Source organism: Aedes albopictus, chromosome 2 (genome assembly GCF_035046485.1).
Source record: "Aedes albopictus strain Foshan chromosome 2, AalbF5, whole genome shotgun sequence".
Lineage (NCBI taxonomy): Eukaryota > Metazoa > Arthropoda > Insecta > Diptera > Culicidae > Aedes > Aedes albopictus.
Window position 1 is genome coordinate 321,223,372 of NC_085137.1, and position 16,371 is coordinate 321,239,742.

Below are 16,371 nucleotides of genomic sequence, written 5' to 3' on the forward strand. Positions count from 1 at the left end.
AAAGGCGTCAAAACGTTGTAACGTCACGGTAGAATGTGTCATTTCCATCGAGGAGCCCCATCGTCTATGCCACCAAAAGCTGATATCGACAGAAATTCGGGAGCGAAAGTGAAGATCGGTCGGTCACACTCTACGAAGGGTGGAAACAAAATCTGCAAGCAAGCGTTAGATTGGAATCCAGCAGTACATCGCAACAGAGCCATGCCCAGAGGCTCAATGCGGCGCATTCTCAACAAGGAAATGAGGGTTGCCGACAGAAATTTGACCTGGTCCCATCAGGTCAAATCGATGGTGGGCAATCGCCGAGGATGGAAATCTTTCAATTCAGCACCCTGCACCACTCAGGGGCGTGCGCAGGACTAAAACTAAGTAAGTAATTAAACATGTCCCAAAAACCTTTGAGAATCTGTAATGCTCCGGCAATTGAAATGGAAACAGGAAGTAATAGAAACAGATATAAAAGAAATCATCTAGTCGTATTGAATTGTCATGAAAAAGCAGATCATGTATTTGAAAATACCATTTATTATAAAAATTGATTTGCATCGATCAATGTTTTGTTCCTAACAGGATGTAATATCTTATGATGTCAAATGATTATATTTCACTCTAGATTATTTTCTACTTCTGCATACAACAATAACGTCGTCGTGAAATCAAGAAAAACATGTGTTTGTGTAATGAGCCCAAAATTTAACAAGTATTTCATACAGATACTATTTGAGTGAATTTATTTATCAACATGAATTTCTAGGAAGTTAGTTTGATTTTTTTTCATTGATCATTCATTAATTTCATTTGGTTTTATGCAACTATTTATCTATTGCTGGGAGCTAAAGGTAGTAATCATCCATATATTTACAATATGCAAACAATATTCAAGTTGTTAGGCTTACAGCCTATTAGACTTTTTCCACAATATGTTTGTATTCTGGAGCATTCTTAATGTCTTCAAGGAATTCAGGTATGCGCGTGAATGTTCATTTCCAGCAGTTCTCAATAAAGGCAGCGTTGAGTACAAGAGTGAGCGTAGAAATGTCATGCAAGCAATCGCACGGCGCGGCGATATCTTTCCTTCTAAGCAGGAAGCGAGTTCATCGGAACTGTCGAATCCGGCGCACTGGTGAATCTTGTTCCACTCATTGTCGAGCCGGTATTAACGGACGTTGTTTTCGTTCGGCTGAAACCGCGATGACGTCCTATCCTATCAGAATAAATGGCAAAATATCGTTATAATGGTTTTGTACAATACTGTTCGATCAAGTCTTACCTTTTCGCAACAAGCTTTCGAACCTTTTGCTTCCAAACGAACAGAAAGAAAATCATCACCCCCAGCAGACAGTTGCACACGTCGACGACATAGAAGATCCAAATGCTGTTTTCCATAGCCCAGGATATAATTTCAAACGTCCAGGTCACTCCCATCACGATGAACAGTCTGAGATACAGTGTGAAACGGTGGCGATCATTCTCAAATCGATTGTGCCGTCGGGAGTCGTTTTTAAGCGCGGCTCCGGTAGCTCTCTGCACTCGGATGATTCGGACAGCGGTCACGATGAAGAAGTACAGATTTGCCGCTATGAGTATCAGCAGGGGTAGGTACAGATACAGGAATTGTACCATTTTGTCCGCTGTAATGGAGAAAAGTTGAGTTAATTGAACTTCAATATAAGTTTTTTTTAAATAAAATCCTATCATTAACAATATACGGTACCGACGGCCGCCAGCTCCATATGACCAAAACAACAACGACTGAACCATTGTTATCACCAGGCATATGCCAAGGAATAGACTAATATAGACGATTGATTTAACACGTAACGTGTAAACAGGTAGAATATAGGAAAATATTCATAAAAGCGGAAGAAAACTACAGCAGACTCACTTTTCTGAAGAAAAAAAACTGAAAGGAGTGTAAATGACATTTTCGTCGAATTCGAGCTGAGTTTCTAAGTTAAAAAATCTTCAGGTTTCAAGCTTTTCAGAACTTTTTCAAGAATTTTTTGTATGTTCTCTATAAACTTTAAGATAAATTAGAGAAAAATGTGTTGATTAAGACATCAAGTCCTATTCATTTTTATGAGAAGAAAAAATGGTGGCACTTACACTTTGCGTCTAACCTTCTAAAATGTTAATTTAATGCGTTTCGTCAACACAATGACATTTGAAAAAATAACATTACAGTTCGTTATTAAACCTCGTAATACTTACTATAAAACGAACAGTTGTTGATTCCAAACCCGGGTCTCAAGTGGTCGTCAATCAGTTCAGTGTTTTCAAATATGGCCACCAGAACCACCAGCACCAAGGGGCAGCCCCAAGCATACAGCGAGTAGTACAGGAATCGCTTACGTTCGTTTTTAATCACCACACCGCTGCTAAAAGTCCAGAAAATATCGAAACACATCACGTTGAGCCAGAAGAAGGCAACCAGTACGAAGAAGTACAGCAAATATCCTTGGGCTTCACAGGGGATGGCGTTACTACCGAAATGCATTATGAGCAAGACGATGTATGCATTGGTTAGCGCGAATATGTAGCATATCAGTGATTTTCCGTGGATGTTTCGGAGTTCCGGAATCCATGCGTAGATCAGCAGCGTTGCCAACAAGAAGGGTATGGATAGAATAAGACCTATAATGAAACAAAAAATATATAATAGTAGTATGCCTTCTACAAGCCTGAGAAATAAAATTGATAGATGCGAAAAGAGTGGCCCACTTATTTCAAAAACCTGTCTTCTAAGAATAACTGATAAATGGTTTGATAAGGAGCCTCGGCCATAACAACAAACGAAGCATGGGAGTAGCTCACCGTCCGACAGAATGTCAAGAATTTCTAACTTTATTAAGTCAATAACGGCGGCAGCTACGTCCTTGCAGTCATCGAAGTAGGATAGGAATGTTAGTATGAGGTGCCTTGTTACTAGGGACCGTGACCAGCTCTGCTTCTTTTGGGAATGTCACGGGCATAAGTTGCAAAATCGGGATTCACTTTGGAAAGTGATGTGTTTTATGAAAAGCCAATTTAACGCCTCATAATAAGGCCGTTGCATGTTGTATTTTTTACGAATAATCAGAGTTTGGCGACGAAAGTAAACTCGCCCTAATACGGTACTAACCTAACATTAATGACACTTTTTCGCCTTCTTCCCCCGATTTAGGCGAAACCAGCTAATTTTGTTATGAAAACATAACCAACTGGTTTCGAGAACAATAAGAATGAACGTAAACATCGGTGAACCAGCTGGTTTTGTTGTGTAAACATGACCAGCTGGTGGACCGAGAACAAAAGACCTTAATGGTAAACATTGAGACGGCCGGCAAAAACTGTCACATTATCGGGCGAGTTGCAAAAACCCTGCGACTGAGAGTGACAGCGAAATCGAAAGTGAAATATGAGTACGACGAAATTTATTGCATCAAAGTCTAAGTCGAAAAAAAAATCGCAATATATTTATTTCACTTTTTGTCCCTCCACTTTTTGGATAGTCGAGAGGGGATAAAAATAATGAAGCATTCAATCTGAAAAATATTAAAAACTCATCGGATTTGTTAAAGATATTTTGGCAACCGAATTTTGATAAATATTTTTTTGTCTGCCCCTCAAAGTGGAAAATCAAGTCAAAAATGTTGGTAGTGCGGGGGAATGCTTACAAAAAGTCAAAATAAAATTTGTAAATATTAACCAAAATTAAATAAAAAATCAATTTTTTTTTAACACATAATATGGAAGTATACTAGTTGGACAATATTCAAAATATCAAAAGATTGGATCACTAGAATCAAAGTTACATCCCATTGTAGTGCGTACCCACCACAAGGACAAGGCAAATCTCGAAATGGTGTTTTTTTAAAAATTCCGTAACAGTGATTTGAGACATTTAAAAAGGCGTCGTGGTATCAAAAAGTTTGAGAACCTCTGATTCAATGGATTATATACCTTGCGAGGACAAAAACAAGTATTTTTTTGCATAATCTGAAAATAGTATATTCCGAAACTTTAAACGGATTATCTCGGGTGTTTTTAAAAAGTGCCGTTACAGTGATCACGATATCTCAAAAACCAGTTGACCGATTTGCAAACTTTTTTTTTATTGTTTGTATTTGAAATCTCGAGATACTGAGCGGTTCACTTTGATGAAAAAAATGCAAGATAGTTGACTTAAAAAAATACATTAAATTGCTTTTGGTGTAAAAAGTTTAATGTATTTTTTTAAGTCAACAACGCATTTATTTATGAAAAATGAACCATTCAATACCTCGAGGTTCAAAATACGAACAATTAAAAAAAAAGTTTGCAAATCCGTCAACTAGTTTTAAAGATATCGTGATCACTGTTACGGCTCTTTAAAACACCCGAGATAATCCGTTTAAAGTTTCGAAATACAGGGTGTTAGGTTCCTGAGTGCAAACTTTTTAAAGGGTGATAGAGGACCATAAATGGTGAAAAAAATTGTTCTACGCATATGGTCAAATCTCAACCGTTACGTAGTTATTGAACTTCCCATGTTTATGACTCTTTTTGCCTTAACTGACAATAACTTGAAAATGGTCAAACTTATCGAAGTTTTTTTACCCTTATTCGAAAGATTATTGAATTTTCTAACAAATGGCATCTTTGAATCGATTGGTTTAGTTAAATAACTAAGTTTTCTAGAGCAAAATAGATAAAAATAGTGAATTTTTATTGGTTTTTGTCAATTATCTTTGAAAAATGCGTAATAAATTGAAATTCTTTCTTTGGCAAAGTTGTGACCCCTGTTACACACTACAATTCGTTCTTTGACACCAAACTTCTAGCTCTTATCGTTTTGTTGCAATTTTGATTTAAATGTGCGGCACAATGCGCAAAAAAGTGCTTTCCATGACAGTTGCAAATTTATGATCTGAAATGCGATGTTAAAATCAAAATTGCAACAAAACGATAAGAGATAGAAGTTTGGTGTCAAAGAACAAACTGTAGAGTGTAACAGGAGCCACAACTTTGCCAAAGAAAGAATTTTAATTTATTACGCATGTTTCAAAGATAATTGACAAAAACCAATGAAAATTCACTATTTTTAGCTATTTTGCTCTAGAAAACTTAGTTATTTAACTAAACCAATCGGTTCAAAGATGCTATTTGTTAGAAAATTCAATAATCTTTCGAATAAGGGTAAAAAAACTTCGATAAGTTTGACCATTTTCAAGTTATTGCCAGTTAAGGCAATAAGAGTCATAAACATGGGAAGTTCAATAACTACGTAACGATTGAGATTTGACCATACGCGTAGAACAATTTTTTTCTCCATTTATGGTCCTCTATCACCCTTTAAAAAGTTTGCACTCAGGAACCTAACACCCTGTATATTATTTTCAGATTATGCAATAAAAATGTACGTTTTTTTTGTCCCCGCAAGGTATGTAATCCCTTAAATTAGAGGTTCCCAAACTTTTTGATGCCGCGGCGCCTTTAAAAATTTCTCAAAATGTCGCGGCGTACCAAAATTTTTTTTACAAAGAAGTTTAATTATTTTAGCACTTGGTCGGCGTCCAGGCAAAAATGTTCAGCAAGCACTTGGGATATCGAATCAAGTACGTTATTTCCCAAATACTATAATTTTTCTATAATGAAACATCTGCATCAAAATAACGCCAAAAAGATCAGAGCTGTCGAATTCCTATGTTTATTTTTGCTGTCCGAATATTCGCCTTGTTTAACGCCGACCGTTCACTTAGAAATTCAAACACAAATCGCAAAAAAACCTTTATTATCATGTATTCTTAAAATCCAATAGATATAAAAATAAGTTGTTTTTGGAACTTGTGAAAGTGACGATGAAGACTCATTTTTTTCATTTTCATGCAAGAAAAGCATATCTCAAAAAGGGGTTTTTTTAGAGTAATGCATGAAATCGACATATACATTATCGCAGAATTGTTTCGCGATAGTGATGTTAGTAAAAATGTCTTCCCGAACTGTTTGAGACGGCATAAAGACCGGGAGATTGATAGTAATGATTCTGAAAACAGCTTCAAATACAGGGGATAGACAAAATGATCAGGACAGACAAAATTTTCACTTCTCAAAAAAACTTCAAGTGTCTGTTACCTTTCGAAAAGTGCATCAAATATTCTCAAATTTTGACTGTTAGCTGATCAATTAGTTGTGTATCAGTGATCAAAATTTGGAAAAGATCAAGTTACTCTGCGCGAAGTTATAGAGATTCTAGAAAAAGTTATAATTATTCGATAGCCAACTTTGAGCTGTTATATCTCCGGATTCAATGAACCGAATGTAATGAAATTTTGACCGTTTATGACTTATATAATGAGCTTTGAAAACTTTTAACTTAACTTGAAATTCTTAACATGGAAGAAAATCATAACGATTAGATTATTTTTCTTCAAATTTTCCAAAATTTCAACATCGTTTTAAAATTCAAGATGCTAATTATAGCTCATTTGAATTTCCTCTAATTGTTTCGAATATAAATATGTTTTGAAGGAAAGTAAAAACATAGCCAGCACTTACAGGGGATAGACAAAATGATCGGGACAGGCAAAATTTTCACTTTCCAAAAAATGTTCAACTAGCTGTAACTTTTCGAAAAGTGCATCAAATATTCTCATTTTTCTACTGCAAGTTCTTCAACAAGTAGTGTATCAGTGGACAAAATTTGGAAAAGATCGGACAATTCTTCACGAAGTTATAAAGATTTTCGGAAAAGATAAAATTATCCGATAGCCAACTTTGAGCTGCTGTATCTCCGGATTCAATGAGCCGATTGCAATGAAATTTTGACCATTCATGACTTGTATAATGAACTCTGGAAAACATTTGACTTTACTTGAAATTTTCAACAAGCGAAAAAGTTATAGCGATTTTACTTTTTTCACGACTTTTTAGTAAATTGGTTTATTTTTAATATGCATCCCATTACTTTTTTAATTTATTGGCGGCTATGTTGTTACTTTCCGTCAAAACGCATTTATATATAAGTCAATTAGAGGGAAACTAAATTAACTATAATTTGCATCTTGAATTTTGTAACGATGTTGATGTTTTGTATAATTTGGTGTTTTATTAGAAAAATAATCTAATCGTTATAATTTTCTTCCGTGTTAATAATATTAAGTTAAGTCAATGGTTTTTCATAGCTCATTATGTAAGTCTTAAATGGTCAAAATTTCATTGCATTCGGTTCATTGAATCCGGAGATATAACAGCTCAAAGTTGGCTATCGGATAATTTTACCTTTTTCAAAAATCTTTATTACTTCGTGAAAAATTTTCCGATCTTTTCCAAATTTTGTCCACTGATACACAACTAGTTGAAGAACTTACAGTAAAAATTTGAGAATATTTGATGCACTTTTCGAAAAGTTACAGCTAATTGAATATTTTTTGAAAAGTGAAAATTTTGCCTGTCCCGATCATTTTGTCTATCCCCTGTAATTAAAAAAGTAATTGGATGCATATCAAAAATAGACCAGTCTACTAAAAAATCATAAAATTAATGAAACCACTATAGCTTTCTCTCATGTTAATAATTTCAAGTTTAGCCAATTGTTTTTAGAGCTCATAATATAAGTAATAAGTGGTCAAAATATCATTGTATTCGGTTCATTGAACTCGGAGATATAACAGCTCAAAGTTGGCTAGCGGATAATTTTGACCACTGATACACAACTAGTTGATCAACTTACAGTGAAAATTTGAGAATATTGAGTGCACTTTTCAAAAAGTTGGAGCTTGTTGAGCATTTTTTTTTTGAGAAGTGAAAATTTTGCCTAACCCGATCATTTTGTCTATTCGCATGAAGGTCCTTGAAATATTGACTTTGAATAATAAGCTATTGATGAAATCGAAAACTAAGCTGAATTATAAAAAGTTCAAATAACAACTTCAGAAGCTTAACGAAAATTTTTTGATCATCGGAAATTTTAAAATTTGGTATAATTTAAGTTTTATGAAGATATCAGAAATAACATTCGTAGAATATTAGATTACTTTTTAATGTTTATGTATAAACAGGTTTTAATTCCAAATTAGGAAGAAGGAAAACCTCGTTCAGTGACTTTTTTCCGAAGTCTTTCTTGAAAAAGCCAGACTTTTGAATTTTGATCGCGTTTCGATTAATAAGCGATTGTTCTTTTTTGTTTTAGCTCAAGAGCTTGCGGGGCACCTGAGAAATGTTCACGCCGCGGCACACAGTTTGGGAAGGCCTCGCTAACGCTCTTTGGACTTTAACCTTCCTAATGCATCACGTTGGGAACAGCTCGCTGGCATACTGTACGGTTGCACAGTGGAGCATCTAGTACATCAAAACATATCAAAATTATTTTCACGTATTTTCGCAACCCAAATACAACCCAAATTAGTAATGAAACGTATTTCATAGTTTTCAATGAATTTTATAACAATAAATTCACCTAGCAGTGAGAAACAACCAATCTAACCGACTTAAACAAGATTTTTTTTTAAATAATACCACCATTCCATAGAAAATTGATATAGTGTGTCTCCGAACATCGCGATACTTGGTGGTTTTGTAGTTTATCGAAAATAAGTAGACCCGTATTTTGTATTTCATCATTAGGATGACCTATAAAATTGGTTGTAAAAATCAAGATTTTTCGAAACTAAAATTTTTCAAAAAATCACAGCTTATGAACCAGTTGACCGATTTAAAACTTCTTTTTTTTTTTGCTTGAAAGCTGTTGAATTCTAGTTTTCAGCAAAAATACGTTTAGAGGGCCAAATAATGTTTTTGAGCTAATAATCTATAAATATAAAAATGCAGTGGCATACGTGGGACCGCGCATAACTTGTGAACGGAGGGTCGGATTTGGGTCGTCTTAGTTTTGTTCTGTTAGTTTTCACCCAAGGAAGGTTTATGAGCCATAAAACATGGACAAATTGAGAGTTCTTGAAAATCCATTCCATTCATACATTTTGAACGGGGACTTGGGCTTGGCTAGGTACTTGAAACGTCAAAAAACGCAGTAGGCAAGACAAAGTTTGCCGGGGACAGCGTTCAAAATGTATGAATGGAATGGATTTTCAAGAATTATCTCCTGCCTCAATGATACAGCAGTTCTACCAGACTCATCTAAGATTTTCCAATCTTTTTTTTTTCTATTTATTCTAGGTCTTTTTCAGAAAGTCATTCTGACATTTTTTTTGGGTTTATCCTAAACTTCCAAGATTTTTTGTTTTTCAGGAATTACTTTTGGGGATTTTCCAGATATTTACACTAAGATTCCTCCAAAAAATACTCCAGAAATTCCTTCTCTACTGAGATTCTTCAAAGAGTTCCTTCAAAGGTTCGTAAAAGCTTTTTCCTGATATTTTACCTTGAGTTCTTTCTGCAAGTTTACACAAATGCCTTGTGGGATTATTATTATTATTATTATTAATATTTATTAAAGACACTTTACCACTTAAGTGGCATTCGTGTCTGATTGTGGGATTCCTCCTCAGATGGAAAAATCTGATGAATAACATATTCAGTTATGATTGATTGAATTACTGAAGAGCAAAAACTGATATTGGTTTGATTGATATAAGAGGTAAAAGAACAGAAATAATAGCAAAATCTAATATGGTGAACTACTTAATAATAGCTCGATAAGATATTACAAGATCAAAACAATAGCAGACAAGATTTGTTACTTTTTTCTAGAAAAAAAAATAAAAAAAAATGGCAGCATCCAGGATCGAACCTATGACCTTAGGATTCACAGGCGGCAATGCTTACCACTCAACTGTGGCTCGCTGTTGTAAATACCATGGGAATAAGAGCATGCGGTTCTTCGTTTCCACAGCTCAGAAAGGGACACAAGGCATTTCACTAACATTGAGCCATCTCTATGGGTGTATGTGTTCCATTTCGTGCAGAAGAGCTGAACTTGTTCTTATGTAGAAATTTTGAGCTATTTCGACAAGAATAAAAACTGAAATCATATCACTTTGAGCTATTCGTGCGATATTCATTTGATTTTTGAATAACACATCAAAATCACATCGAGCTATAGCAGCAAAAAGTGTTCGATTTGAGATATGATTTAGATATTCTCGTCTACCCGGGTACTATTTCTCTTCGAAATCCTAAATAAAGTCCTTTCCCAAGGAGTATTTATGAATTCCTACTGATTTTTTTTTTCAAATTCTTAGTACCGTCGTGCGGGGCTACTTTTGAAATGCGGGGCTACTTTGGACACTTTTGAAAATGGTTTTTTTTAAATTTCAAAATATGGTTCAAATCTGTTTGATGTCTGCGGGACTATTATGAAGCAATAGTTTTCCCTTCATTTGATTGAAATTATTTTTTAAACAGTCCGTTTATTGCATAACGTATCAGAACATTTGGTCTGTAAGAATTGTTTCTACAGTTCATAAATTTCAAAGGGTTGGCATATACAATCGAATATTTGTATCGTTATACATTACAAATGACCTTTTCACCTAAATAAAGGATTGATGGTCCCTTTTTTCAGGCTATCTATATAGCAATATCACGCTGCTCATAATACCAAAAGTAGCGCAGAACCATCTTAAAACGCATATTTTTATTGAAGTCATGTCTGATATAGTATACTACCCAATCACAATCAATGTACTGTAGAGTGTAGGTCGATCAATATCAAGACGATAGGGATAGGCAACGACTTGATTCTGACCCGCATTCCAGAGCACTATCATTGCAACTGAACTGATATTTTGGTGATTCTGGCCAAACTTCACAATTTTTAATGATCAACAAGTTATATTTTCTATAAAAAAAAACATGACGATATGTGCTAAAACGAATTTTAAAGATGTCCAATCAGTGAGATCTACCAGCCGTGGCAATAAATCCAGTTGTGATGGAAAAATGACGGTGACTCAACAAAGCACACACTGACTTGGATCGCAGTTCGCCTATCAAAATCGGCGATTTACCTATCATTATTGGGGAGCGTCCATAGACCACTTGGACCGCTACCGGGACTTCCTCTCCGCGGTCACTTAATCGCTGTAAGAATCGATCTCGACCGCAGAGCACGGGTATGACCTACGAAGCCGACTCCGAACCCCTGGACCACCTGCTGCATCTGGACTAGCCATTCTCCGAGTCCACGCGCCACCTCCTCTGTAGCTCCCAGACGATATGGGTGATAGCCGTTGAAACGGCATTCCAGCTAATCTCATCCCTACACATTCTCTGGACCAAGTTGTCCGGAGTTGTGTCCTCCCCGCATGTGGCAAGCATGCGGTCACGCATTGTGCGAAAACGCGGGCACACGTGTGAGATGATGTCTGTATGTGTGTGCGTATTGCGAATTGCTTCTAATGTTATCCGTAAATGTTGTTTTTAAGTGATCAATTTGACCCCGGACTACGATACCGGCTTTTCGAACCCTCTAAGCAGAATACCCTCTTCGAAAGAGTGTAATCAGTTTTTTAACTTTAATTTCGCTTTGTTATGCTTTGAGAAATCCATTTAGCTGGAATATGCTCTTAAAGAGGTCATCAAGAGGTTTTGATGTATGAATAAGTTTTATTAGTTGTTTGAAAAAAATGGTTATCTCTTATAGATCAGAATATAAAATAAAATGTTATTATGGCGGTGTATTGTTTTTCTGGTCATGCTTGAACGTTTTTGTGGCATAATCAAGATTTTTTTTTGTATGATACTCCCATGTTTATAATGCAAACTACAGTTTTTGACGGTATATTTTGATACTGATTTGGATGAATCCCAGCATGAAATCCTGAAAAAAAATGCCAGAAGAAAGTCTAGGAGAAACTCTTTAAGGTACCGTAAAACGGGGTAACTTTGATAGTGCGGCATGCATTGCATATAATATCATATAACTATGATTTCTTCAATCAGTTAAGAAAAAGACAAACGTGGATCAAAACTATACAAATAAATGTCCAATGAATGTGTACCGGCACGGTAAAGGCTGGGTATGCTGCGCAATTCAGATCCCATTGTGATCCACTAGCCTCTGCCCAGCAACTCCTATCCCTACCTCTTCGCGATACCGGCCGGAAACTATGAGCAACCTCAGGGAAGATCGGGTAACTAACCCCGATGGGAACTTTGGTCGTAGGCTGACAGAAAAGGGGGGGTTTGCTGCGGCAAACCTGAGCGTCTGTTCTCCAGGAGGAGCGGCTCACAACAGCGTCTGATCCCCATGTTATGGGCGGCTGATCTGCGTCCGAGTGCCAGGGAAGGACTCTAAGCTCAACTGTGCACTATTGTCCTCCGGAAAGTAGGGGGTTGGTGTCAGGCCCTACGAGCCATCCGTAAAAAACCATTGTAACGGAAAATCAGCAACAGAATAATACGAACCGAGACCAACGGCAACGACCCCAGCGAACAAAAAGGAATTGCGATTGGAAACTCGGTACGTGGAACTGCCGATCTCTCAACTTCATTGGGAGCACCCGCATACTCGCCGATCTACTGAAGGACCGCGGGTTTGGCATCGTAGCACTGCAGGAGGTGTGTTGGACAGGATCCATGGTGCGAACGTTTAGAGGTAATCATACCATCTACCAGAGCTGCGGAAACACACGCGAGCTGGGAACAGCTTTCATCGTGATGGGTGATATGCAGAGGCGCGTGATCGGTTGGTGGCCGATCGACGAAAGAATGTGCAGGTTGAGGATCAAGGGTCGATTCCTCAACTTCAGCATAATAAACGTGCACAGCCCACAGTCCGGAAGTACTGATGATGACACGGACGCATTTTACGCGCAGCTCGAACGCGAGTACGATCGCTGCCCAAGCCACGATGTCAAGATCATCACGGAATCTCAAATCGACCACGTTCTGATTGACGGACGGCACTTCTCCGACATTATCGACGTCAGGAGCTATCGTGGCGCCAACATCGACTCCGACCACTATCTGGTGATGGTCAAACTGCGCCCAAAACTCTCCGTCATCAACAATGACGGTACCGGCGACCGCCACGGTACAACCTAGAGCGACTGAAGCAACCGGATGTCGCCTCAACATACGCGCAGAATCTCGAAGCCGCGTTGCCAGACGAGGGCGAGCTCGATGAGGCCCCTCTAGAGGACTGCTGGAGTACAGTGAAAGCAGCCATCAACGACGCAGCCAAGAGCACCATCGGGTACGTGGAACGGAATCGACGGAACGAATGGTTCGACGAAGAGTGTAGAACGGTTTTGGAGGCAGGGTTCCTGATTTCCACTTTTTACCTTCTTCCACATTCGAAGACAGTCAGCAGCGAACGGTTGTCGCTTTAGTTCGTGTGTATGCTTGTCAGCGACGACAGCAAACTCCGGCGAACGGTGGGAAGCCAACCTTAGAAATTACTCATTCGTCCACATTCGCATCGCAAGTGAATGCGATTCGTGAGTGATGCGATTGATATTGTTCATACGAATTTTTGATGTTTTCGAATTATTTTCTTTGCTAATCTAGCATTTCAACAACAATACAGTAAAAATGTATGCATTACATGCAGAAATTCTCTTCTACTTATGATAATAGCCGCTTCGATCGCTCACCAGCATTCTTCACCATTCGCCATTCATTCATTCGCTTGCGATCCAAACTGCGACGAATGACAACGAATATTCATGTCAAGCAGCTGGCTCATCGCTTCCCACTGGTGATGGGGTTGCGTGTTTGATCACGACGATCCGTTTGCTGCATCTTTCTCGATTCGCTTCAGCAAAGAGGAGTGAACATGAATGGAGTGAGGCGAATATACCGATCCTTGTTTGGAGGAAAAGAACGCAGCGAGGGCGGTAATGCTGCAGCAAGGGACTCGACAGAACGTGAAACGTTATAAACAGAAGCGGAAACAGCAGACCCGCCTCTTTCGGGAGAAAAAGCGCCGCCTGGAAGAAGCGGAGTGTGAAGAAATGGAACTGCTGTGCCGTTCCCAAGAAATACGGAAGTTCTATCAGAAGCTCAACGCATCCCGCAACGGCTTCGTGCCGCGAGCCGAAATATGCAGGGATAAAGACGGAGGCCTCTTGACGGACGGACGTGAGGTGATCGAAAGGTGGAAACAGCACTTCGATCAGCACCTGAACGGCGTGGAGAACGTAGGCACGGGAGCCCACGGCAACGGAGGAAACGACGACGCCAATGCAGCAGAGGATGGACATGCACCAACTCCCACGTTAAGGGAAGTTAAGGATGTCATTCACCAGCTCAAAACCAACAACGCAGCTGGTAAGGATGGTATCGCAGCTGAACTCATCAAGATGGGCCCAGAAAAGTTGGCCACCTGTTTGCATCTGGGAAATCGAACAGCTACCGGAGGAGTGGAAAGAAGGGGTAATCTGCCCCATTCACAAGAAAGGCGACCATTTGGAATGTGAGAACTTCAGGGCGATTACTATTTTAAATGCTGCCTACAAAGTGCTATCCCAGATCATCTTCCGTCGTCTTTCAACTAAAACGAATGAGTTCGTGGGAAGTTATCAAGCCGGCTTCATCGACGGCCGGTCGACAACGAACCAGATTTACCGTACGGCAAATCCTCCAGAAATGCCGTGAATACCAGGTCCCAACGCATCACCTGTTCATCGACTTCAAAGCGGCATACGACAGTAACGACCGCGCAGAGCTATGGAGAATCATGGACGAAAACGGCTATCCTGGGAAGCTGACTAGACTGATTAAAGCAACGATGAACGGTGTGCAAAACTGCGTAAGGGTTTCGGGTGAACTATCCAGTTCATTCGAATCTCGCCGGGGACTGAGATAAGGTGACGGACTCTCATGCCTACTCTTCAACATCGCTCTGGAAGGTGTGATGCGACGAGCCGGGCTCAACAGCCGGGGAACGATTTTCACAAAATCCGGACAATTTGTGTGCTTTGCGGACGACATGGACATTATTGCCAGAACATTTGGAACGGTGGCAGAGCTGTACACCCGCCTGAAACGAAAAGCAGCAAAGGTCGGACTGTGTGGTGAATGCCTCAAAACCAAAGTACATGCTGGTAGGCGGAACCGAAAACACCCGGATCCGTCTGGGTAGTAATGCTACGATAGAGGGGGACACTTTCGAGGTGGTGGAGGAATTCGTCTACCTCGGATCCTTACTGACGGCTGACAGCAACGTGAGCCGTGAAATTCGGTGGTGCGGGGGGATGTCGGGCCTACTACGGGCTCGAGAAGAAACTGCGGTCGAAAAGAAATCACCCACGCACCATGTACACCATGCACCATGTACAAAACGCACGGGCTACGTGCACGAGACATGGACCATGCTCGAGGAGGACCTGCAAGCACTCGGAGTTTTTGAGCGACGCGTGCTAAGGACGATCATCGGCGGTGTGCAGGAGAACGGTGTGTGGTGGAGAAGGATGAACCACGAGCTGGCTGCACTTTATGGCGAACCGAGCATCCAGAAGGTGGCCAAAGCCGGAAAGATACGGTGGGCAGGGCATGTTGCAAGAATGCCGGACAGCAACCCTGTAAAGCTGGTGTTTGCAATTGATCCAGTTGGCATAAGAAAGCGTGGAGCGCAGAAAGCACGATGGGCGGACCAGATGGAGCGTGACCTGGCGAGCATTTGGCTCGACCGAGGATGGAGAGCGGCAGCCACAAACCGAGTATTGTGGCATACTATTGTTGATTATGTCTTGTCTTAAATGTGATATTGAACAAATAAATGTATGTATGTATATATGTAAATGAATGTCCATTTCTGAGGGACTTTCACTTTTCTAATAGCTTATATAAAACTTTTTGGGCAAAAAATAACATTTGTAGATATTTTCGTCATTCAATAGGGTCTTCAAATAATCTGCTCTACAACAATGTTTTGAATGTTTTTTTTTCCACGACTAACCATTTATCGATCATAATTAGATTCTCTATCTTGCATATAATCTCTTAAAAAAGCATGATATTGCAATTTGGAATTAATTTTGGACATGGAATCACGGCAACATCGAAAAATATTAAGAATATTTGCGAAAAACTTTCAAAGTTACCTCGTTTTACGGCAATCTCAAGCAATACGCATGTCATAAGCGTATATAGCCAGATTGAAAATCTGGCATTCTAATTCTTTCAAGAAGTTTAAAATGTCTCAGGCACCGACCCTGATCAAAATCTTATCAAATTGTTTTTAGTTAATGTAATAAAAAATGTTAGAAACATATATGTACAAATAAATTTATTTCGTAAAGTCGTGAAGTTTGACATGCCGAAAGGTTCGTACCGGCACCAGTAGACAATCGTAACCTGCAAACAAATCAATCTCTTGTCAGACCAGAATAATTCCACAACCATGTGACCAACAGCATTTATTGGCCCAGATATAAATAGTATAGACATTCCAGGTTATTTTAAAAATTGGTTCTGAAACAACGGAGCTCAATTGCATGTAGAACC

General features: G+C 39.0%; 1 protein-coding gene across 3 annotated transcripts in view; it reads right to left on the bottom strand.

Moving 5' to 3' along the window:
- Positions 1 to 479: 479 nt before the first annotated feature.
- The window catches only part of LOC109621296 (G-protein coupled receptor Mth2-like), a 55,778-nt gene continuing 39,886 nt past the window's right edge, over positions 480 to 16,371 (bottom strand). For all 3 annotated transcript variants that reach the window (XM_062852357.1, XM_062852355.1, XM_062852356.1), the window contains exons 3-5: positions 2,212 to 2,634; positions 1,271 to 1,631; positions 480 to 1,204 (exon numbers count right to left, since the gene is read on the bottom strand). In XM_062852357.1, coding sequence (XP_062708341.1) covers positions 1,078 to 1,204; positions 1,271 to 1,631; positions 2,212 to 2,634 — 911 coding nt within the window. In that variant the 3' untranslated portion in view covers positions 480 to 1,077. The remainder of the gene's footprint in view (positions 1,205 to 1,270; positions 1,632 to 2,211; positions 2,635 to 16,371) is intronic.